This window comes from Pyxicephalus adspersus, chromosome 2, assembly GCF_032062135.1.
Source record: "Pyxicephalus adspersus chromosome 2, UCB_Pads_2.0, whole genome shotgun sequence".
Classification (NCBI taxonomy): domain Eukaryota; kingdom Metazoa; phylum Chordata; class Amphibia; order Anura; family Pyxicephalidae; genus Pyxicephalus; species Pyxicephalus adspersus.
The window spans coordinates 50,552,605-50,577,303 of NC_092859.1; the positions used below are offsets into that span (position 1 = coordinate 50,552,605).

General features: G+C 40.2%; 1 protein-coding gene across 1 annotated transcript; it reads right to left on the reverse strand.

The window, feature by feature from the left end:
* Positions 1–354: 354 nt before the first annotated feature.
* On the reverse strand, positions 355–12,247 carry CAMLG (calcium modulating ligand). The gene is made up of 4 exons (XM_072400752.1): positions 12,002–12,247; positions 5,858–6,276; positions 3,782–3,847; positions 355–900 (listed from the first exon to the last, which is right to left on the reverse strand). The coding sequence occupies exons 1-4, from the start codon at positions 12,150–12,152 to the stop codon at positions 709–711; spliced, it is 828 nt and encodes a 275-aa protein (XP_072256853.1). The 5' UTR covers positions 12,153–12,247; the 3' UTR covers positions 355–708.
* Positions 12,248–24,699: the final 12,452 nt, after the last annotated feature.

Here is a 24,699-nt window from a genome sequence, read left to right on the forward strand (position 1 = left end):
GCACAGATAGCAAGAAATTTATTCCCAGAAGAATGGCTATGGAATCAAAAGCAAGTATTGTGTACCTGGAGTTGAAGAAAGGAAACATGTACTAACTACTACTCCCCAGCCCTGGTCAGAAGTTTTGACTTTTTCATAATAAAATTATGTTTGTTTTGTTTACTTAGGGGAAATATGAATAGGGACACTGGCTGCAATTACATCTTTACAGGATGTTACTGCAGTACCTGTGCCTATTCAGAAAATTTCTACTAGTTTCTTGTGAGCAAAAAAAACAAAAACAGGCAGTTTTAGGTACAGGTAAAGCAACAAAAAAGGTTTAAAAACCCTTATATACAATCACCACAAACAAACTGGGAAAACCATAGACACATGTATTTCAAAGCACATTACATCCATGCATGGTAGAAACCTGGGTAACAACATATTTCCCTTTTGATATGATAACTAATATGTTAGACAAGCATTTCCAGTACTTGGATATTTTATAAATTAGCCTTAAAACAATAAAAATGGTTACCCTACATTTTAAACATAATATTCCCCAACAATATAACATTAAATATTTGATTTAGGCACCACAGTGTGTTTCCCAGTTTTGGACTTAAAATAGCTATGTAGCTTATGATTTAAATCTCCTGGCAAGTAACTAAGTATCAGGCAGTAAGGCCAGAAAGATATACAGTCTATCGGAGGAATATTGAACTGTCATAGATCTTCTGTGCCAAGAAATAAAAGCACTTCATGACAGAAGATAAAGGTGAAAAAGTAAATACACAGGTCAGTAAAAACATCTGCCATCTTGCTGTATGTATCCAGTGAGCGACTGATCACCTCAGACGGAATTCCAGACAATAAAAGGGCAGCAGTGAGAACAGTTGTCTTTGTTTTCTTCTCCCCCTAAAAATAAAATTACACATTTTTTACTTTCAGCATTTAAAAGACTGACATTCTATTTTACATTTGATGGTCATTGCCCTGTCTGATGGATCATTGTCCTGTTGCATGACCCAATTTCAAGCTTTACCTGTTGCACAAATTGACTCACATTTGATTCCAAATGTGCTGGCATGTTCTTTTTAAGAGGCTTTTATACTGTAAACCCTTCCCAAACATTTAACATTCTGACCGAGGCATGTAGAATTTGATATGTATCTCTTGGGTTTTTTTGCAATTTTTTCTGACCAGTAAATGATCAGACCTTAGGGTGAATTTGCTAAGAAGACCACCACTGGGCAGATTGGCAGCTGAATTGAATATTTTCCACTTTTGAATAATCCTACTGCAGAATGATGGACTTTGAATTGTTTAGAAATGGTCTTGTAAGTCTTTCTAGATTGTAGAGGAACAGCAAACTGACAAAAACTTGTTTTTCACAAAAAAAACAAAAAAAAAGTATTTGATTACTAGCATTTGGCTTACCCTCTCAATCCCTATATAAGTGTTAGGGGTATATAAAATAGCGACAGTATATTACGTCATGGTTTGGTAAATCTGAGGTTGTAATTACCTAATTTTAAAAACTTCTAAGGATCAGATTATTTTTATGTCCTAACATGCAAACCCTTAGAATTGAAAAAGGGTGTATTATGACTAGCAAACAGCTTTAACAAGAAGGGGCTGTTTTTTACCTGCTTTTCCAGCAGTTCACAATGACCCTTCTTAGGATATACTGCATCTAAATAATAGAACAGCATAAAGCATGCCAAAAGTAGCCCCTGAACTGCCAAAAGCTCTGTAAATGAAAGTCAATGGGATTTTTATGACTTGTAGGTCGAAGGCTTCAGATTAAGATCAGGGAAGAACATGGGTTATTTTATACTAGTTTAAGTTCAGGCTGAAGGCAGGTTGGGATGTGTTTGTAATATTACAGAGGATTTTTGTCTCTCTCGTCAGTAAATACTGAGAGAGGCCATGCTAGCACACTTGATTAACCTCCCCAGCAGTAACCCCGGGTGTGGCTCGGGGTAAAAAAAAAAAAACTGCTAAAAGCAGTAACCCTGAGCTACACTCGGGGTAGCTAAAACAATGAAAAACAATAATAAATACTACGTTACCTGGCCCGCCAGCGTCCTTCAAAATCCCCGCCCTCTTGCATCCTCTGGGCGGCATCCTCTGCATCCGATAAGTCACCCGGGAGATCCCGGTGACGTCGCTGGGTGCGACCGTTGCGTTTGGGTTGAGTGGCAGGAATTGCATTCAATACAAAATACAGTGGATTTATATGTCTAAAAGCAGTACATCTGTCTTAGTACATGTGTACATGTACTACATGTGTCTTCCATGAAAATGTATTTTACCATATAATAGCGAGTATAATAAAGTTTGAAACACAAAATCATGTCAAAATAATAAATTTAAACAAAATTTATAATACATTAATTATTAAATTTTTTTTAATTTTAATTTATTTAATTTATTATTTTGACATGATTTTGTGTTTCAAAGTTTATTATACTCATTATTATATTATACTGTAAAATAAATTTTCTTGAAAAACAATTTACAGCTTTTAGACATAAAAATCCGGACAGAAATGAACCACCCAGGAGGTTAAATTGATTGCTAAGTTAGGGGGTGCAAAATGTAAACACAATTATTCCTAAGGTTGAAACCCTACAAAACTACTACACACTTGCATCCGATATTTGACTAGCAAGGTTTGGAATACATAAGGGCCTACTGCCTTTGCCAAAACCCATGAATTCAGGAGCTCACAGTTTGTGGTTATCAGTATAAGATGGCTCTGTTTGCTAATGACCTTCTCCTATTTTTCACCTCACATGTCCATCCTATTCATTCTCAAAAACTTTTGATCCAATTTAAAATGGCCAATTTAATTTAAAATGTATGCGTATATACACTATAGGTGACATTTATCAAATCAGGCTCAAAGCAAGGCAATACACAGCAGGAAAAATGAGATTGAATGTGTGACAGATTCATATAATACTACATCTTGATTTAAAATTCCTCCTTTGGCTGAATTAAAACTGACTACTTGCTAACTATGCATCTGCTTTGAGTGAAAATATGAAAACTCTCTCCTGTGCAGGGAGTCAGAAACCTGTCAAGAAAAGACTTTGCTAAGTGATATTTGCATCTAACTATATATTGTAATTTGCATAATACATAACCTCCTAGATGTTTTACAAAATTATTTACTACATTCATTTACACCTAATTGTAGATAGCTTCGGACAGGTAGTCCAATTAAAAATGTCTAATAATGGCAAGAGGGGTTCACTCACAAAAGACGGCATTCTGTTGGTGGACTACCTACCTCAGGGCTCTAGTATCACCGGACAGTATTATGCTAACTTTCTGTACCGGGTGAAGGAGGCAATTAAGACGAAATGCCGTGGAAAGTTGACCAAAGAGATCCTTTTTTTGCAGAACAATGCACCCGTGCACACGTTCAACGTACTCACCTGACCTGGCCCCTTCGGACTATTATCTGTTCCCGAATTTAAAGAAACACCTGACGAGGCAACATTTTTAAAGGACATTTCTGACGTCAAATATGCTGTTGAGAGCTGGTTTGCAGCCTGACCAAAGGAATTTTATTTGAACGATCTAGAAAAGCTGCAACTATGCTGTAATAAGTGCATCAGTTTTAGGGGGGATATGTTGAATAAATGTGTTATTTCATAACTTCGCCTCTCTTCTTTCTGGGCAAAGCCAGGAACTTCTCAGTACCCCCTCGTACATGCTTGTGTGAAAAAATAATATAGGCATATATCCAACAACACATCATTTAAAATTACAACTTAAATCTTACCTTTGGAAAATATTTGGATAATCCCATAAATGCAAGTTGTAATGTGAGGAACGGAGCAAATATTGACTGTAAACAAACACAAACAAAGAAGTCAAAGCCAATTACAGAGATGATGCAAAGAATAATCGACAATGCCACTTTCCACTTATTAAAGGATCCTAAAACCAACTTTACAATGTTTTCTGTAAAAAACCCCAACAGGCCATGATAAAGCTACTGGAAAATCAGAGAACTGTCTTACTTGCTGGGTTTATCACAATACACCTAAGAAATTTACATTTTGATTCCATGTTTTAAAACTTCATTTAATAATAAAATACCCTTTTTCTATATATAGTTTCATAGGTAGTACAGAAAAGCTTTGGGAAGAATGTTATTTACAACATTAAGATAAGAGAAGAATTTTTTTAACAAGCTGTCAAGATTGTTTCCTAAAAAATACATTTCAAAACTATTTGTTTTTAGAAAAGAGAGACCACAAGAGAGAGTGTTTAATGGGGACAATTATGAAAAACACAAAAAACAGCACAAAAAACTGTACTGTAGAACTTTATATTGCAGATGTACCTCCATTTAAAAATATAAAGGATCAAGTTATTTACGTATTTAATTTATTCATCCAACTTAAACAATTTTTTCTAATGAAAAACTCAGAGTAAATCTAAGTAATTCCATATTTCAAGTATTTTGTAGATCTAAACTCTTAACTGGGCAAAGTTTTGGTTAATAAATTACTGTATACCAAACTACTGCCCTTTTTTTACATACACAAACATGTATTCTTATCTTAGAGTTGCTGATCTCATCCAGCCTTTTCCATCCATATCTTGCATTCATTCACTTCCTCCAGTTTCGACTACAGAATATTGCCCTAAACTAACTTCCTAATACCAGTAGTGGCAATGCCAACTTAGGAAAGCAACTGCAACAAAGTTGTTATTCCATTACAGTTAGTGCCTGAATAAGGACCATAAGAATTTTAATGGTATTAAATTAGTGTTGGTGTTCCCTATATTCAAGCCGAAAATGGCAGTTTGAATTTGGGCAGATCTGACCCAAAAACACGAAATTCGACTTTGCAAATTCGTGTTTAAAAATACATTAAAAAAAAAAAAAAAAAAAAAAAAAAGGCGAACCCTAGATGAACTTACAAGGAGTTTCTTCATTGAGAGACATAATAATCCACTGAGTTCAGTTCCTATGGTCACTGGGCTGTACTTATCATTTATGCACACGAGTGCTTTCAATCAGCTGTGACTGCAGATGAACTCTCAATGTAGTTTCTCTATTGAGAGTTCATCTGCAGTTCAGTTCCCACGGTCACCGGGCTGAAAAGTACAGCCTGGTGACTGCGGGAACTTTGCGGTGACAGCTGATTGGAGGAGGCATGCGACTGCTTCTAATTAGCTGTGACTGCAGATGAACTGCTGTTCCATATGTGTTCTTGGATAGAGAATCTCTATCCAAGAACACATACTACAGTTACGCTAGGGCTGCAAGAGCAATCAGGGAAGCGGAGCTGTCAGCAGTCCGCCCCCGAGTGCTTTTGGAGTTTTACATAGTCCTAAAAAAAACCTGAATACCCCCCCCCCAGACTCTAATGGTGTTCGAATTCGGCATTCAATCACCCGAAAAATATCAGGCTATTCGATCAAATAGCTGCCGAATCAAACACTCGGCTGTTCGACCAACAGTAATTATTTTAATGAAAAATGCATATGTAACTGCTTACGCACCAGAGCATTTACTTTTCAAACCTCTACAGTATACCAGTTTCTATTTAACCTTAAATATTGGCCCTAAAATTATTCCTCTGAATGCTGTATCTGTGGCAATACCAAATATGCATTGCACAATCATTGCTTATATACATGTGTGCTCCCTACAAGAGCGATTGCATTCATATGTGTGTGCGCGCACAAGGAGCCCCAGGACCATGAGCGAAGGATAAGAGAGAGAAGGGTACACAGACAGCCACCTTGGAAAAAAAATGATGGATTACTTCTACATGAAAAGCTTCTAGCTAAATTAAGGTCTAGAAAAAAAAAAAAAAAAAAAAAAACATCACTAACTTACCAAGTATTTGCACACAAACATTCTAACAAACACAGCAAGGATGGCACTTCCCACAAGTCTAAAAATGCGGAAAGAGTCCATTTCATCTACGCCATTGGTATTGTCAGGAACTGGCTTGTCATTATTGATCTGGTTTCGAAGTTTCATTGCTTCATCAAATCTTGTTAAGTATTGGTTCAGGCCTCCTGGGGTAGACTCTGCAGTAACATCTGTTCTGTTTCGGAGTCCATTGCTATCTTTTCCGAAATTGGAACTCTTGTTGAAGTCCATCCGTTCCTCCAGGTTTATTGCCATGCCTTCTGAACAAGAGTGGTCACCTGAAGGGGCAGTATCTCCTGAAAATATAGCCCCTCGCTTAGACAATGATGACTGCAATAGTAGGGAGTCTGGCTTGTCAAGTTTTTCAATTCGAAGTTCATCTAAAAATAATAATAATAATAGTAATAAAAAAAATTTAAAAAAAGATAATTTTTTCAAGGTTTTGAGAAAACACCAGCTAAAAGAAATGGAACCTCTGTTACTATCAGTCAAATCTATTGGAAGCTCAGAAAAATATACCTGCCAGTGATCAAAGGGTCTTACAAAGGGTGCTTAGGAATACGCTGTGTGTCAATGTTGTATCCAGTATAATAATTTGGGAGCTAGCAGGGCGACATGACAAACAATATTACAAACAAGCGATATTAAACAAGTGAGCACCCTGTGGTTTTCTTATCATCTCTATACAAGTATTACCCATAAAACGCAGGATTAAGAAGTATTTTACAAATACAAGGAAACCATTTAATAAAATAAACAGATTACCCACAATAGTTATTAGTAAAGGAGAGGTTTTAGGTTTAACAACACTTAAATATTAAAGTCCATTCAGACTCCAGCAATTTCCCTGACTAATAACCTATGCTAACCCCTAAAGATGATTTACATTTTAGAGAGATGTGGTGCTTTAATGAATGCATGTTAATATATGTTGTGTTAAGGCATCAAATGCAGGCAAATATGACCAGGCACCCTTTCTTTCAGAGGCAGCTTGTAGGGATGTGGTAATATTAGTTGCAGCTTCTGAACAGTCACAGAGCATTATTTTGCAAGTGTAGTTCATTTAATATAAAAAAAGTTAACTATAAATAATATATTATGTTATCAACTTTGCCGTGTCTTAAAACATATTGGGTTGTAAACAGAAAAAAAAAAACACAATGGCTAATAGACAAAATAGAAACAACATGGTACAATGTAAACCCCAAATAGGGCAATATTAGCAGTTTACCTTAAGGCCAGATCAGAACACAAGTAGTGCAGTAAAGTCATATATAAATCAATCATGCAACCACTGATTATATTTCCTAGAATGCCAATAAAGGCAACCAATTTCATATTAGATGTGCAACCACTAACAGAGTTTTATCAAGAGGTTACCTTTGGTACCACCCACTACTTTAGGTGAGCACCACTCTCCAAGCTCTGTAGAACACTCATCTACCCTGGGTAGGATTTCCAGAGAGGAAACAAGATACTACTACTACTTCATCCCAACATGTACAAAAAAAAAAGCCTGTGTGTCATTAGTTATATAAAAAAGGACATAATGCATATGGCAAGAAGAAGCCCTGTACTGTACTGTACAAAAAAAAATACTGCCTATGTCTGGATATCCAGATTTGGTAGTAGCACTACCACATTTTGGGTGTGTGCTTGCTTTTCTTGCTTGAAAGGACCATGCACTGGCCTCTCATGCCCATGTAGGAAACCATAAGCTTTTACTGGAACTGCACCAAGCTACTTCAAGAGACATACAGGCACCCACTGCTTCACTGCAAGGACATAACTTTATATAGCACAAACTTATGCAGCACTGTCATTTAGGGCCAATTCAGATATCTGTGTCACTGTAATGCACATAACATTCCTTGTTGTGACACCACAAAACAAATTAAGACACAAAACAAATTAAGAAAGAGCCCCTGCATTGCTGTGTACTGCAATGTATGGGGACATTTCATAGCATATTATGTTGTTGGACAATTATATGCTTTGTGTTTTTTTTTCCATCTGTTTTAATGGCTGCATTAATGCAGCACACATAAAACACGAAACATAAGGTTCAATTAAGCACTGCATAGATTTAGAGCAACCCTCATACATGGCTGAATCAATGTTTCTAAATATAAGCAGTAAAGGTACATGAACTTTACATCAACCCTTTTGCAAAAGAGCTCAGTCTAGGGGCACTAGGAGTTAATCAAGTGTGCTGCAGTGCAAAAAGATTGCAAATTATAATAAAAATCTGAGTGACAGAGAAATGAGCTCATCAGTATGCTGATTTAGATTTCACCATCTACTCAGTGGGAAGATGTAGAGGGGGCCTGTAAGTACAGTTTAAACTGCAGCAGGAAAAACCACAGATCCCCTCCACTTTCAAGCAGAACTGTAAATCATTTGGTAGTTAAAATACCGGTCATATGTATTTCTGTGTCTATTACCCGTGTGCAAATGAAATCTGTGTTTTAGCAGTTGACTCCTGAGGCTGAATTCACACTAGCAGTGAGGTTGCCTCACAGGGAAATGCTACCTGCGGCAGCCCCATAGCAAAGCAATAAGAGGCCACAGATGTACCTTACAGCTTCTAATTGACAGAAATGCAGCATTAGTGGTACCTTGTGGATATATCAGTTTATCATTTGCAACTATTTATTGCACAGTGCTGCATAATATGTAGGTTCTATATAAATACAGTTTATTAATAATATTAGTAATAATACTACATCTAACAGTTCAAAAGTCTCAATTGCTGTTAAGAAAAAAAAACAGAAAAGAAAAAAACTGATTCCATATTACAGTCCATGGAGTTCTCACTCTGCCAAACAGACTGTTTTCCCTATGATAAATTGGCCCCTTTTGACAGTAATTTTCAGGGGTGTCAGAAGCTTTTAATATTAAGTTTAAATGCTGATGCATAGAAATATTCCAAACCTTGAGCTGTGTTGGGGAGTGCCTGCACATTATCAGTGAAAACAAGGGGTTTCTATGCTCTGCACTGACAACATCTCAGCTTGTACCATTGTCACTTACAGACAGCTGGATAATTTCCAGGCAGGACACTTTTGTGAGTGAGGAGGGGAAAGGAGTCCAAGCTAGACTCAGAAGCAAATTATACAACTGATACAGCCAAATGTTATATTAATTGCTATACAGAAGCAGTGTCAGTGTGTGTTTACAGACGCTCCTCGATAACTAAAAGGTTCTGTTCCTGCGACCTGGTCATTAAGTGAATTCGTCATTAAGTGAGGAGCATAGGAAAGACCTAGTCGGCAGCACTGGGAGTGTGCAGCGCCTTTCAGTAACACGTTCAAGTTTCAGTAACTGTCTGCAGACCGGGAATCGTGAAGGAGGGAACCAGAGGGAGCCCAGAAGACCAAAGAGGAGAAATCGTGTGGATGTAAACTGTACAGTGTACTCCTCAGAGAATCCGGTTGTGTGGGTGGTAAACAGGTAAGTCACTAAAGGAGGAATGCCTGTACTGTAAACATTTAATTCATGTTAGAAGCTTGAAAAGTGATTCTTGTTTAGGTAAAAAAAAAGTCCCTAGGGTCCATATTTTGTTAGCTGTAGAAGGCATATGCCACCGTTCCTTTGGCATGTATAAAATAACCAATAAAACTAACAATGTCCCTGATCAGTAAAAACTTCAGAACAGAGCACTTCCAAGTTCATTCTTAGCAGATGACATCTGTTAGCAGGAATTGTACAATCACCTGGTTCAATCTTAATGTAAAAGCTTGTATGAATATGAAAGGTATCTCTTTTCACTGAATGATGTACATTGGATGACAACTGGGTTACTAACTTTTTCAGAAGCAAAGGGCTACAATGGCAGCCTTCAAATTTTCTCCACACAGATTTCCATTGATACACAATTCAATCTAGAAGATTCCTAAAGTATAAATATGACATATTTGAACAATTCCATGAAATCCAAGAGAATGTAAACCATAACAATGAACATAAAATGATCTTTCACATACGAGAGGGTGCTTAGAAGTTCCTGGCTTTGCCCCCTTCCAGATGAAATAGAAAAATGAGTGTGGGGGCATATGACAGCTTAATATCTTAGTATGTAAGTGTGCAAATATTGGGTCTTTGCAATTCTTAAACCTGTATTTCTTTTAGTGAGAAGCTGTGAAGGCAGAGGCAGAAGCAAGTTTTAAGTTGTTGGAGTTACGGGCCGTCATGAAGTTTTAGTTTCTCCAGGGAAAGTCAGCAAAGGACATTCACACTGAGATGTCACAAACACTGGGGGAGAAGTGTCCTTCATACAGCACTGTCAAAACCTGGATATCTCGTTTTAAGACTGGGCATTTCACCATTGAAGATGAGCCCCACAGTGGGCACCACCCAACCTCAACTGACCCGGCAATCTGCGATGCTGTCCATGAGCCTATTATTGAGGATCGACGAATATCCGCAAAAAGTATTGCCCAGATACTTGACATCTCACGGGAGCGTGTTGGGTTTGTATCATCACTATCCTAGACATGCGCAAGCTTTCAGCGAAGTGGGTGCCTAAATGTTTGAACAGTGATCAGAAGAATTGCGTTGAAGCATCCAGAGCTGTTTTGTCCCATTTTGAAGGCACAGGACTTTTTGGCTAGGTTAGTGACTGAGGATGAAACCTGGCTCCGCATCTATGATCCCGAAACCAAGGAACAGTTAAAAGAATGGCACCACAGTGGGTCCCCGCGGCCGAAGAAGTTCCGAACCCAGAAATCGACCAAAAAGGTCATGGCGTCTGTTTTCTGGGACAAAGATGGTATTCTGTTGGTGGATTACCTACCTCAGGGCTCTAGTATCATCGGACAGTATTATGCTAACCTCCTCGACCAGCTGAAGGAGGCAATTACGACGAAACGCTGTGGAAAGTTGACCAAAGGGATCCTTTTTTTGCAGGACAATGCACCTGTGCACACGTCCAACGTTGTTGCTGCCAAATTGAACGTCCTGGGTTTCCAATTGGTCCACCATCCCCCCCTACTCACCTGAGCTGGCCCCCCTATTATCTGTTCCCGAATTTGAAGAAACACCTGAAGGGGCAACGTTTTGAGGACATTTCTGATGTCAAAGATGCTGCCGAGAGCTGGTTTGCAGCCAAACCAAAGGACTTTTATTTGAACAGTCTAGAAAAGCTGCACCTACGCTGTACTAAGTACATCAGTCTCAGGGGGAATATGCTGAATAAATGTGTTATTTCATAACTCTGGCTCTCTTCTTTCTGGGCAAAGCCAGGAACTTCTCAGCACCCCTCATATACTATTAAAGATAATAAACTTACAGATACAAAAAAAATACCTATCGATCACGACAGAAATCCATTAATCTTTTTTCTACCTGAACCTTTTGCCGAGTTCACCTATGTTAGTTACAAACCTCCACTTTTCTATGTTACAGAGATGATGAGGAGGTGGTGAATAGCACAAATCAGAGCAACCTAACTTAATGCTGTAGCTGTATGCACACAGTACAGTGAAAAGTGATACCCTGGGAGATACTGAAGGATACAGCCCATCTCATGTCTTGGGTGGAGGGTACCCGCATCATTTAGCCCTTTCCTCCCCGGCCCTAATGTCCCACCCCTTTCATTTATTAAAATCTCTTTTCTTCAGGCGTGGCGGATTAGACTCACATAAATGTAGCCCACATGCAGCCTGCATATAATTGCCCACTTCAGACTGATATCTACCCATCAAGGCATTCTGATCTTTACATATCTCTCAAGAGCCAGCCCACTGCTTCCACCACATGGAGGGGAGATGCTGTCAGGTTTTCAGAAAGCTCTGTACAACACCATTCATATTTTAATATAACTATGAGTAGGGTGATGCACAACACCAGTAATGTCCTCAGAAACACATGTGTATCCTCTGACACAACAAGGCTTCTCTTGCATTGTCCTTACACCACTGAAGCAATGACTGATTCACGATGGTCCACCCAAGTAAGACAGATGTGGTGTTATTACTGTGACGCTGATGTGGCCCCTGAACGCCATCCACCCATATTGAATTATAAAACAGGAATGTCATGCTGCCTACAGATACAAAACACAAGTAAATATCGCATCGTGCGCAGATCTGGTCAGGCTCTCACCACTGCTGACTGGCTTATGTATGCCCATGATCCTATTCATCCTCTCCTCAGAATTAATCATCAGTTTCCGTCTCCTGATCTCAGCTCTCCGCTGGGAAGCAGACATTCTCTCTGGAGCTGAGTCTCCAGTGCCGTCCGCCAAAACCTCCATGCCGTGTAAGTGTATCTGACCACCTAATCACCTTCTGTAATCATCAACACAATGAGCTCTTCTGTCAGCTTTGTGCCGGCTCACTGTGATGACATCATTGCCTGCGCCCTCCATCTTGTGGTTGGCTGTTACGTAAAGTGAGGTTACAGGGACAAAATATTAGCTGCGTCATGAAAGTTACAGCAAAGCTTTAGTTTCGCTTCCGGTCTGCTCTTTTTTTTTCGTGTTTCATAAAACCGTCCTTAGTAGGTGGTCCTTAGAAGAGGTGATTGGTAACCACCATACTGTATCAGTGTTAGTTGAGTATGTCATTGTAGCCTCTGCTCACAGAAGTGTTTTGGATGACCCTGTTGGTTGTTCAGCCAAACATTAGTCCAATCTGAAAAATGTGTATTTTAATTAAAATTGAATGAACTTGGGTATTTCTATTTCCACCACTTTTTAACTGGGCAAATTTGTCCAATGATTCTTTGATTCATATACCCTATAGAGCAGGAGTGTCAAACTCAAATACACAGAGGACCAAAATTAAAAACAGACAAAGTCACAGGCCAAACTTGGAACTTTATTGAAAAAATTAAGGTTTTTCCTTCTTGGATTAGATTTCCTTCTTAGATTTATTAGATATAAAACATTTTCATATGGAAACAAAGGTTTTGCTTAACATTCAATCTGGAACAAGCCTATAATAGAGAAATAGTACCGCTACTACAATTCCCTGCGTCAATAAGACAGTCCAATGTCGGGGCTTAATGTTATGAGTGGCTGGAACTCCCTCTTCACTAAAAAATCACGCTACTACAATTCTGTGTGTCTATAAAACATGGGCCGCTGGTCTATAGACGCCGGGAATTGTAGAAGCAGCTTTTTCAAAGAAGCGGCGGGCCAGCTGCAATTCATATTTAAAATTCATTTGGAGGCCAAAAAAATTCCTTTGTCTTTAAATGTTTAGCCTAAGCACAATTACACTTGGGAACCCATTTTTTTGTTGAGTTAGATCTTACACTTGTTTTTTTACTGTTTTTTTGGTGGTTAATCCAGAAATGACCCCAGTTTTTTTGCTATCACATCCAGTTTTTAGGATATAGGGTACCCTCCATTTTTGTCAAAAGAACATACAAATTTTTCATACAATGCAAAAATAAAGAAACAACTTGAATGTACTGTTTATTTAAATTTATTTTGTTTATACAAAGTAATAATTGTTACTCTATGACATTTTTTTTACAGTTAAACGTTTGAAAATTAATCGGGGAAGTGGTTGAGGTAAAAATTTACGAAAGATGGCTATGCAGAAAATGCACCTTGATGCTCATATTGCAACTAAGCATTTTGTAGCTCTCCAAGCGTTTCTGGACAATTTCTGTGTAATTATTTGCTTGTGTGATTCCAAGAAAGTCCTTGACAATGGCTTTGAATGAAAACCAAGCATTCTTTTCGACTTCTGACATTGTCCTGATGAAATGTTCATCTTTGATGAGCTGCTGAATCTGTGGACCATCAAACACACCAACCTTTATTTTTTCAAATGACAGGCTGAGAAATGCCAAAATAAGGTACTTGAAACAGTCTTTACCGAACTGCTTCATCAGACCCAGTTTCATGTGCAGAGGCGGGAATATAATATTCTTTCTATCAACAAGTGGCTCATGGTTTCCTAAAGTTTTTACTTAGTTTTTACAAAAGTACCAGTCACTGGGGGGCGTGGCCGGCTGATGGCCACCTAGGAGGCACATTGCCCTAGCTCTCGCCAGCCCGGGGAAGTCCACACAGTGCCAGCACTTTTAGTGTCTCATATTCAACACTGGATAGGTCCCAAAGGCAAGGGGACCCAGAAGGGACATCCAGGCAGGCAGCAGGAGCACAGCGGGCGGGCTCACCAGATACTTTTCCTCAGGCGCCCACACCACGTCCTTAGTTATTCCGCGGCCACGAATACAGGGGCGGAAGCGCGGTCACCCAAAAGGCAGCAAGACAGAGCCCATATGAATTCAGCAGACTTTGGGACCATGGAAGGGACCCCTATTCATGCATCCAGCACCTCAAATTCTCTAATCAAGACCCACAAATTCCTGAAATGATGGAGGAATCCTCTTCTTTTACTACCTCTCCAGCAACAGGTGAGGATGAATAGGACTGGAGGGCACATCTTGGGGCATTGCCCACCAGATATGATCTGGAGCAAAGCATTGGCAGATTAGAGGAAAGCTGCAAGTCTGAATTCCAGGCCATGCAGCGCTCTATCCAGCAAGTTGCAGCCACCACACTCACGCTGAAGAACACTTGTGCTGACCTCTCTACTCAAATGGCTGCCCACAGTACAATTTTAGAAAGGCATGAAGCCCATTTTACAACCTTATTCTCGCTTCATGACGATGCTGAAAACCGTAATCCACGCATTATCTGCATCAGGGGTCTGCCAGAATCCGTTCCAAACAGATGTGGACTCAGAGATAGATCAAGTCCATAGAACATTGGGCCCACCTAGCAAAAAGCCCCAAGGACCAAGAGACGTGCTCTGCAGGATCCATTTCTACAGAACCAAGGAAGATATCACGCGGAAGGCCAGAGAGTCCATCAAATACACAGGCGCACAACTTCAACTCCTACCAGATCTATCCAAGTTTACACTGGATCAAAGGAGAGCTCTTAAGCCACTACTCAACGTTCTGAAAGAGTGAAAGAGTAAATATACTGTATATTCTTCATATTGTGCTGATCACAAGGGACCTACCTTGGGAGTTGATACCACTGACACTGTTAGTTCCCTCTATACCCCATGGGCATCGTGGCTACTGGTAGATATATATATATTTTTTTTTTCTCTTCCTAAGTTCTCTATATTTGCATTTTTGTTGATGTTATTGCTAAAATCCGAATATGGTTCTCTGATGCTGTCCCCCACTGGTTTCTCTGCTATTTAGCTAGAGTTACTAGCTGAACGTTCAATGTTATGTGGACACACTCGAAGTCAGCAGTGGATTGACACACTTAATGTGGTTTACCCCTTTTCATTGTTTTGATGGGTCTATGGCCCAAAAACTTGGCACATGCTGCGAGGTGGAGGCTGACCGGTATTCATATACCCTTTTAATAGTCAGAATCCCCTATCAGCATTCTACTCCCTTTGTATTGCTCCATGCTTCAATAATGGTATCTACGCTTTGAACATGTTTTTTTGTACTCTGCGAGATTTCATGTACACACCTGGCTACACGGATTCCCCCAGGTGAGATTTAAATTGATTTGTTTTGTTCAACTCCACCATAGGTTGACACTTCCCCACATAGGCCAACTGTCCTTTCCGGACGGCAGTTTTGGACTTATGATTCCACTTTACTTTTTCACCCCACATGCGGGACCTTAGCCTGTCTCATGACCCTTCCCCCCATCCCTTATCCACATGTGACCACCCAATGTACAACTGCAAATTTTGAGAATTCGTACCCCTAACACTAAAGATCTTATTAGCCCCAATAAGCGTTTCCAATTGTTATATGCCCAACACAAAGCTAGAGCACATAAATTACTTCTCCAAGAGACCCACTTTCAGACTAACCGGATCCCATCTCTCTGAAACCGCTATTACTCCACTTGGTCCCATAGCTCCAACCCTGAATCCAAAATCAAAGTTGTTTCCATAGGGTTACACAAAACGCTACCAGCGCAGATATTAGATTCTTATTGTGACCCTCAGGGCAGATATTTGATTCTTAAGATTTCCATTTGGAAAAAGAAGTTTACCATTGCTTCCTTCTATGCACCCAACTATCAACCCACGACGGCCATCACTCAGTATTTGGAGACCCTAAAAGGAGTCGCTGAAGGCACTGTCATAGTAGGTGGCGACTTGAATTTTGTACTAGACCCCCGCATTGACACATCCTCTGGGAAAACCCCCATTTCCTATTCCAAGCTAAACTCTTTCCGCTCCACATTACACAATCTTAGATTGATAGACATCTGGCGTACACTGCACCCGGCAACTAAAGACTATACCTTTTTTCTTACACCCGCACTCCATGTATTCTCGCATAGACTATCTACTAGTGAGTCACTCGGCACTAGTCTGGCACCCAACTGCCTCAAATGACTCCTGCCCCCGATCCGATCAATCCTCAGTGACATTAACCCATTAAATCCCACAAGCAGGTCCTAGAGATTGGACATGGAAGTGTAATGACTCTCTGTTTAAGGACCCGATTTGCGCTAAGGCAGTACTAAACACGATATCTAATTTAATCACAGATCACTCCTCAGATCTCACTCTCCTTCTGACACAATGGATAGCTATGAGGGCTGTTCTTTGGGGGGTTCTAATACAGCAGGGAGCTAGACTCAAGAAGATTAGATCTCAGGATATTAATCTCACGATTGATAAAGTCGCTCTTTAGAACACTTACACAAGCAAAACATGGCCCCTGACGTATTTTTGGAACTAACGGCAGCTAGAACACACCTTTTAGAATTGTATGACCTGGCAAATCAACGACACTGGGATCGCTTTCGCAAATTGATCTATCAATACGGGGATAAATGTGGCAGACTTTTAGCGCGAGAACTGCACCCGCGTACATCTGCCACATTCATACCCTCTATACAAACACTTCCGGTACAATGACCTCCATTCCTAAAGACATTTTGCAGGTATTCCATAAATATTATTCCAACCTATACCAACTACGGCTGGACCCAGTTTCCCCACCTTTCTTAGATCAATATATATCTGAAACGGCTCCCCCAGAACTAGACCCAGAGATCTCCCACCTGGAATCCCCATTTACTGAGGAAGAAGCTAGTGCGGCCATAAAATCCACTCCGGCGGGTAAAAGCCCAGGGCCAGACAGGTTCACCCCTTGATTCTACAAGCTACATGCTCTTAACTTGGCTCCCTTTCTGTCTCAAGTATTCTCCTTTATATCAACGGACACATCTTTCCCTCCACAAAGCCTTGAAGCACACATTATTGTTTTCCCAAAACCGGGCAAAGACCACACAGTATGTTCTAATTACAAGCCCATATCCTTGATAAACGTAGACGCAAAACTATTCTCTAAACTACTGGCAAACAGGCTCTCTCCATACATGCCATCATTGATTCACAAGGATCAAACCGGGTTCATTTTTGGAAGGGAGGCAAGAGACAACACCATTAAAACTTTTTTTGCTGACCCAGCCTGCTCCAACCACGGGAACCCCATTGTGTCTCTTATCAGTTGACATCGAAAAGGCTTTCGACAGAGTCAGTTGGCAGTTCATGTACTGGACACTGCGCCAAGTGGGTCTTTGCCCAAATATGATTGCAAGAATTTCAGCACTCTATTCTTTTCCAGCAGCATGGGTGCGGGTTAATGGTGCTCTGTCCGAATCCTTTCAGAATGGCACGAGACAGGGGTGTCCCCTCTCCCAATTACTTTATGCATTGGTAATGGAACATTTAGCGGTAGCTTTGCGCCAAAACCCAGCTATCTAGAGCATCAAGCTGAGCGAGTCACACCACAAACTCTCACTATACGCACACAATCTCCTCCATCATATATCCTCTCCACACATTACAATACCATCTATACTGAAGGAATTCAATAAATTCAGTCTCTATAGTAACTTCAAGGTGAACTACTCGATTCGAATCAATACCTAGGTGTGTTATTTACATCTGATCCCGACAGTTTATTCTCCTAAGAGTACACCCCTCTATACAGTAAACTGCAGGCAGACCTCCAGAAATACTCCTCCCGAACTCTAAACTGGTTTGCACGTATTATTACTCTTAAAATTTACATGTTGCTATTTATGTTCCAAACAGTCCCTATATTTATTTCGGTGACCTATTTCTGTAAATTGCATAGCCTATTTTGACACTTTCAATGGGATGCGAAGCATTCCCAGTTAGCATTCCATACATTGGCCAAACCTAAAGCCAGAGGTGGGGTAGGTGTTCCTGATGTGATTTCCTTATATTGGGCATCGGTTAGTGTGGTTAATAGAATGGTTCCATAATAGAGAATCAAAAGAATAGTAACGCTAGAAGAATCTCTCTCCCCAATTGACCTTAGGTCCCTATCTTGGGTAGACCGGTCACTTTTGCCCCTAACTACCCCCTACCTAGGCTTACTCTTGATTTATTGCATAATTTAGATGTCTCCATCAACTCAGGTAACATATCAACAAGATGGGGCCCCTTGACACCATTGTTTAATAATCCAGCCTTTCCACCAGCTATGGGTACAACTTACTTTTTATCTTTGTCGGCATCAAATGATCGACATATCAAGAATACTTTAATGGCCAAGTTCCCCCCTTGACATCTCTTAATCTTTCTAATAAAAGCAAGATGCTATCCTGGCTTTCATACAGACAACTGACATCTTTTGTGGCCTCCTTTCTTGATACCTCCCCACTTTGCAGGGGCTAGACGGAATTTGAGCAGCTCCACCACACGTCCCACCCATGTTATCTCACTACTATAAGGGTTGATCACCCAGGTACCCAACTCCAACATACCTGTGTATACCCGATATTGGGAGAGAGATTTAGAAGGGTCGATAACAGATGAGGACTGTAAAAAAACCTTTATAATCACCCATAAGCTAGCACCGATATATAATGCCAAGGAAACGTATTACAAGATACTATCTGGATGGTATTCTTGTCCAGTTGATCTCCATCAAATATCCCCCAAACAGTCTGATAGATGCTGGCACCTTCACACACAAAGAGGATCATTGCTTCACATATGATGGGAATGTCCGCCTATTTTCCGGTTTTGGGAGACAGTTCTTCGTTTATACAACAAATGCGTTGGGTCCACTGTCCCATATAACCCCAAGGTGACTCTTCTTTCTATGATCCCTGGATCACTCAAAACAAAAGAAAAGGCTTACTTCGCCATTTTTTTCACGGCCGCCAGGGCCCTGATTCAGAGATTATGGAAACAATGCACAATTCTTTCTATTAGAGATTGGGTCTCGGAACTTGAAAAAATCCGCCATGGAAATTCTGGTGGCGGGGGATAACGACCGCATGGAACAATTAAAAAAGACATGGTCTGTCTAGGACTGGTTTAAAGAATCCTCCCAAATCCAGTCTTAAATATGCTAAAGCAATAAAAGTTGAAGAGAATCTTCGGGCCTAGTGTTGAGAAACCCTACCTACAACACATCACCCTTGTTACCCCCTACGAGGGCTATTTTATTGCTTGTTTGTATTTATAATTGCTTACGTCTGTTTGGAAATTGTTGTTGTCGACCAAGGGTCCGTATATTACCATGGACATAGGAGCGGCCTAACTGTGTATCTCATGCAACATGATGTTCTCATTTCCTCTGATAGGTATATGTTATTTTTGTTAGCCTTATAGGCATTGTGACATAAGCCCATGTTTATACTGTACCCTGTTTGAAATATGGTCCCATTTTTTATTATTTTTTTGTATCCTGGATGTTCAAATTGTTGCTATGTAATTGAATTGTATGTATCCTGTCTATCTGTATGTTGTAAAATTTCCTTAAAAACCATGAAAAAAGATTGAAACAAAAGTAACAGTCACTGAAATGATCTCCTTACTCTCGCCAAACCGTATGTATACCAAATGACATCTTATCACGTGTTCCCTTTGTCCACATCCGTAAACCCCCAACACACTGTTTGCACACCTTATGAGGGGCCCAAGACTTATCTTGATCACCAAGTTTAACTTTGAAATATGCCAAATAAGCTTCCTCTACAAATGTGCTGATGTTTGCCCTTTGACTGGGAAAGGTGAAACTGCCAGGGTTGTTTAGGCACTTACGATGAGAAACAGCACAGCCAGACATGATCTGAAAGAAAGGAAATATATTTGTAAGTGTAAAAATAGATTTTGCCTATTCACAGGTAGAGCAGCGCACACCCTCTGACTGCACAGTTTTGAAAAGTTTGTGAAAAGCCTATACAAATCGACGCTTGAGTAATCACATTATTATAAGCGGTAGAGAAAAAACCCAACGTGATTGAAGAAAACCAAGTGCACTTTCAGAATCAGCATACCTATTTTACTGTATATAGGCTTAAAAATTGAAGTCAACAAAAAATTTGTTCAAAATTGTTCCCCAGTAATATTAGTCTGTGTAATTATTCATATAATGGTTTATGACCACTTAGTAACTCTCTTAGTAAAGTGAATTGACACTTTGCAAGGGATAATTCACCTAGCTGAGTGAAGTTTTAAAAGCTTGCTGATTTTAGCCATCCAATCATATGGAAGCAAAATTAATTTGCATGTGATTAGGTATTCCTTGAAAAGTAAATTTTCACCCACCCCACTAAAAAGACTCAATTATCCTTTGCATGGTGATAATTTATTGCTAAGTACACATCCTAAATTCCTGTAGTAAATCATCCCCAATGTGTTCAATCCAAGTGACAAATGCTCATCTGCTTGTTTCTAGCATCCATACGTACCCGGAATGATGTCAGTCAATGCAACAAAGGCAAAATTGCAGCTTCTTGTAATCGTCATCCTTTTTTTTTTTTTACAAACCAATTACAGCTTCAAAACTACTTCACAAGGATACATTCTCATATATTATTTTCTAAAAAAAAAAAACCTAATTTTTGACCTAGTTAAATTCAAGTTTGTTATGCATTGATGGATTCCCCTAATGATTCTAAACAAACAGATAAGAGTGTTTGGAAAAATATACAATTTAGGTTGATTTCACACACAAAGTGTGTGTATGTGTGTGCTTAAAGATGGGTGAATTTGTCACAGTTTTTCTATTTCATGGAAAACCAGTCAAACTCAAACTTTTTTGCAAACCCTTTCAAAGTCTATGTATATCAAACATTGCAATTTTTAGAGCTAAATTGGAAACTTGTGAAAAAGGTATGGAAAGCCATGGAATGTAGGGCATGTACTATTTAAAAAAAAAAGCTTCAAGGAGAAAAGACACAAAATGATTAAAACTCCATCTCTTACCTACCCTCATGCTTTTTAATTTTAATTATAATTTCTTGTGATACATATATATAACATCCAAGCACCCTGACAGTCCTGCTTCCAGGTGCTGGAAGCCGCTGATCCACAGCACAGATGAGTACACATCACTTGCTGCTCAATAGGAATGCATGCAGTGTTTTGTCACTGAAAATGTGAATAAAAGGGTCAGATGCGACAACGCCATGATTAGTGGCATATTGTTAAGTTTGAGTTTTAGCAGGTAGGATTACTAATTAGAGATAGATTTATTTCCTGCTGAATTCAGGACACGCAAACTGTAATCAGGAATGACTACCTAAAGTGACTAAACACCATAAGGTCAGAAGGAATGCCCTCTTAGACATCATGGAAGCCATGGTACTTGGTTATATGCAGAGTTATATGGCTGATTGACCAGGAATTGTAGGGCAGACAACAGGTTAGTGCACCTATCAAACATGCCCTTGCCTGGTGTAGGATGGTATGAGGTTGGCCACCTTTTGGCCTGTAACTTGAGTGCATATGATATCCCTGGTAAAGAAAGCCTTTAGGTCAAATAGTGGTGGCTGGGAAACTACTATTATGGTGAAGCACAAGCCATATATGAATCTACCAGCTAGAGCTCCAGAAGTGTGACCAAGATGGCAGTCACACTATGGGCATAGGGGTGTTATCTATTTCATTTGTAGACTTGCCTTAAAGGAGTCTACAGTGGATGTTGCAGGAGTATCTTGTGAGGGGGTGTAAGACCTGGACAAGGAGAATTTAGCAGGAGAAGAAGAAGTCTTTCTGGCTAACTGGAATTATTTATGTTCTGTTTCACCAGGATCTGTGTTTTAGAGTCACATGCCTCCTGATGCATGTAGTACCCAAATACTGTTGTTTTTTCAGTAGCTGATGTACTGCAGGCACAGGCTGCAGGCCACAACAGTGCTGTCAGCAGCAGATACATTAAATCAGTGTTTTTCAACCGCTGTTCCGCGGCACACTAGTGTGCCTTGAGAGATCTTCGGGTGTACCGTGGGAAATTATCCAATTTCAGTTAATTGGTCCCAAAATGATTTATTTACTGCAAAAAATTTGTCTTCATTTGTCTATACCAGCGATGTATAGTGATAGGCAGATAATTTACGTGTCTGACTTTTTGGTGGTGTTCCGTGGGATTTTTCTAATTGTAAAATATGTGCCGTGACTAAGAAAGGTTGGTCAATGTTGGGGGGCGTGACTTGGCCAATGTCAGGATTGGAAGCCAGGAGACACAGCTCCCGCTCCAGTGTCCTAACAAAAAAAACTACCCATGAAAATTAACTGCCAGGGTGTGGATACCAGTGGGTGTGTACAATGACCTAATCATCAAAAAAGTTTCACTTTCACTTTGCGTATGAATTGCGTATCCAGAACAGGTGGAACTTGGTTCTGGCAATTGCCTATTGATGAAATTTTAGGGGGTGTTAGCCAAAAGTGTCACCCACTTGCACCTATGATTTTGTTCACCTGTACTGCACCGTTCATGGGAAATCGAGCTTCAGGTGCTGAAAGCCTCCAGCAATGTGTAACAGGGTAGTTTGTCATGGGCGGAGTTCCACCTGTTCTTGTAATGGCCTATTGATGAAAGTTTAGGGGGTGATAGCCACAGGTATCCCCCACTTGCACCTCTAGTTTTGTTCACCTGCACCGCACCATTCCTGGGAAATTGGGCTTCAGGTGCTGGAAGCCTCCAGCAATGTGTAACAGGGTAGTTATTTATGGGCGGAGTTCCACCTGTTCTGGCAATGGCCTATTGATGAAATTTTACGGCGTGTTAGCCACACGTATTCCCCATATGCACCTCTAGTTTTGTTCACCTGCACTGCACCGTTCCTGGGAAATTGGGCTTAAGGTGCTGGAAGCCTCCAGCAAACTGTAACAGGGTTGTTTTTTTATGGGCAGAGTTCTACCTGTCTAGGCAATGGCCTATTGATGAAATTTTAGGAGGTGTTAGCCAAAAGTGTACCCCACTTGCATCTATGATTTTGTTCCTCTGCACCACACCATTCTTGGGAAATTAGGGTTGAAAGTAGGGAAAGGGACAGTGTACTGTATTATGAGCATTTTCTAGTTTTGTGACAGGTCTGTATAAATTTGGGGGTCGCATCTCCTTGCTATGTAAGTGGCCCCGGGGGTCCCTAATTTGTTTAATTTTGGGCTTCAGGACACATTACCTTTTAAAACAGCAACCCTGATGTTCAATTTTCACTACTTTTATAACCTTTTTATACTTTTTACATGACCCTCATATTTTGTAATTTATTAAAGGTATGGGGATGAAATTAGGGGTATTGCTAGCTATGAGAAGCTATCCTCTGTGGAGATATGGAGGTTTGTACAGGGAGAGATGTAAGGCTGCAGAACATGCAGCATTCATACGCAAAGTGAAAGTGAAACTTTCCTGACAATTAGGTCATTGTACACACCAACTGGTATCCGCCCCCTGGCAGTTATTTTTAATGGGTATTTTTTTTTTGTTAGAACACCGGCTTCACGACAGTGACAAGAAACTGATATAGGCAGCAACCATCAGCAACGGATATAGGAAGTAAATGTGCTCTACAAGCTCACAGGCACTTCTGGATTAACCCTATCGCAGAGGATAGGGCTCTTTTTTGCACTGGATCTGCCCACTGTCCTCCAACCAGGCAGCTTCCAAGATGGTGCTGTGGTCTCCCTGTGGTCCCGCCTGTGGGCAGGAGCACACATCAACCACTGCTGCCAGCATGGCTCAATCTGAGTCCCCTCCCTGCATACAGGAGTACTCCGCTTTTATGGGCTTATCAGGGCAGCCTCAGGAAGCAAAAGCAACAGCACCCAGCCCCCCTCCCCTGCGAACTCTGACAAGCACATAGAAGCACTTTTGCCTACTTTGAGGATTTTAAGGAAAGCCCAATACTATTCTTTACTTGTCTAAATGAATGGTTGCAAATCAGTATTGTCCAAGCTCTCCCTCTTGCACAAAAGTCACAAATCATGTAAGAATAAGTCCACTGACTTCTATATTGTTTGCAAGGCTATGGTAGGCTTTGTAGCAGAGGAGAATGTTGGCAAGCAGCAGTGGCATTGGCCAATCTGCATCTGGAAAGTTAAAAAAAAAAGGTTATCAGGCCAAGTCATCCAATCCTTCACTACCTGTTCGATCCCTGAATGTATTACATGTACGTTCTGGCCTCCAGAACTTGCCCATCATCTTTCATCTCTGCCAATCCTTCAAAGCCTGACATTTTTGAGAAAAAACCCTAATAAAAGAATTTTGAAAGTGTTATCTTCCCCAGCCTTGGGGAGCTTTATTAAATTGCACTCATTGTGTCATTACGGCACTGACTTGGCAACTTTTAACTGCAGGTAGTTTGCTTTAAAAAGAAAAACTCACTGGTTTCCAGGCATTTGGAGCTTTCCTCCTCCTCCATACTTACGGTAATTTTCACAATGGCAGCATACATAGTAACGTCTTTTTTTTACCTATGTTTTTAGGAGGGCTAGTTACAGTACATTAGGTGTATGGACTGCCTTGAATTTATCTAGTCAGGTCTTGAGAGTAGGAAGAATAAGGGAATA

Excerpts from the sequence above, each read along its gene's own strand:
- CAMLG (XM_072400752.1), bottom strand. The coding sequence starts at position 12,152 with ATGGAGGTTTTGGCGGACGGCACTGGAGACTCAGCTCCAGAGAGAATG. Across the intron at positions 3,848-5,857 it reads TGTTTGTGTGCAAATACTTG|TCAATATTTGCTCCGTTCCT; the intron begins GTAAGTTAGTGA and ends GTTTGTTTACAG. Across the intron at positions 901-3,781 it reads TATCCAAATATTTTCCAAAG|GGGGAGAAGAAAACAAAGAC; the intron begins GTAAGATTTAAG and ends TTTTATTTTTAG.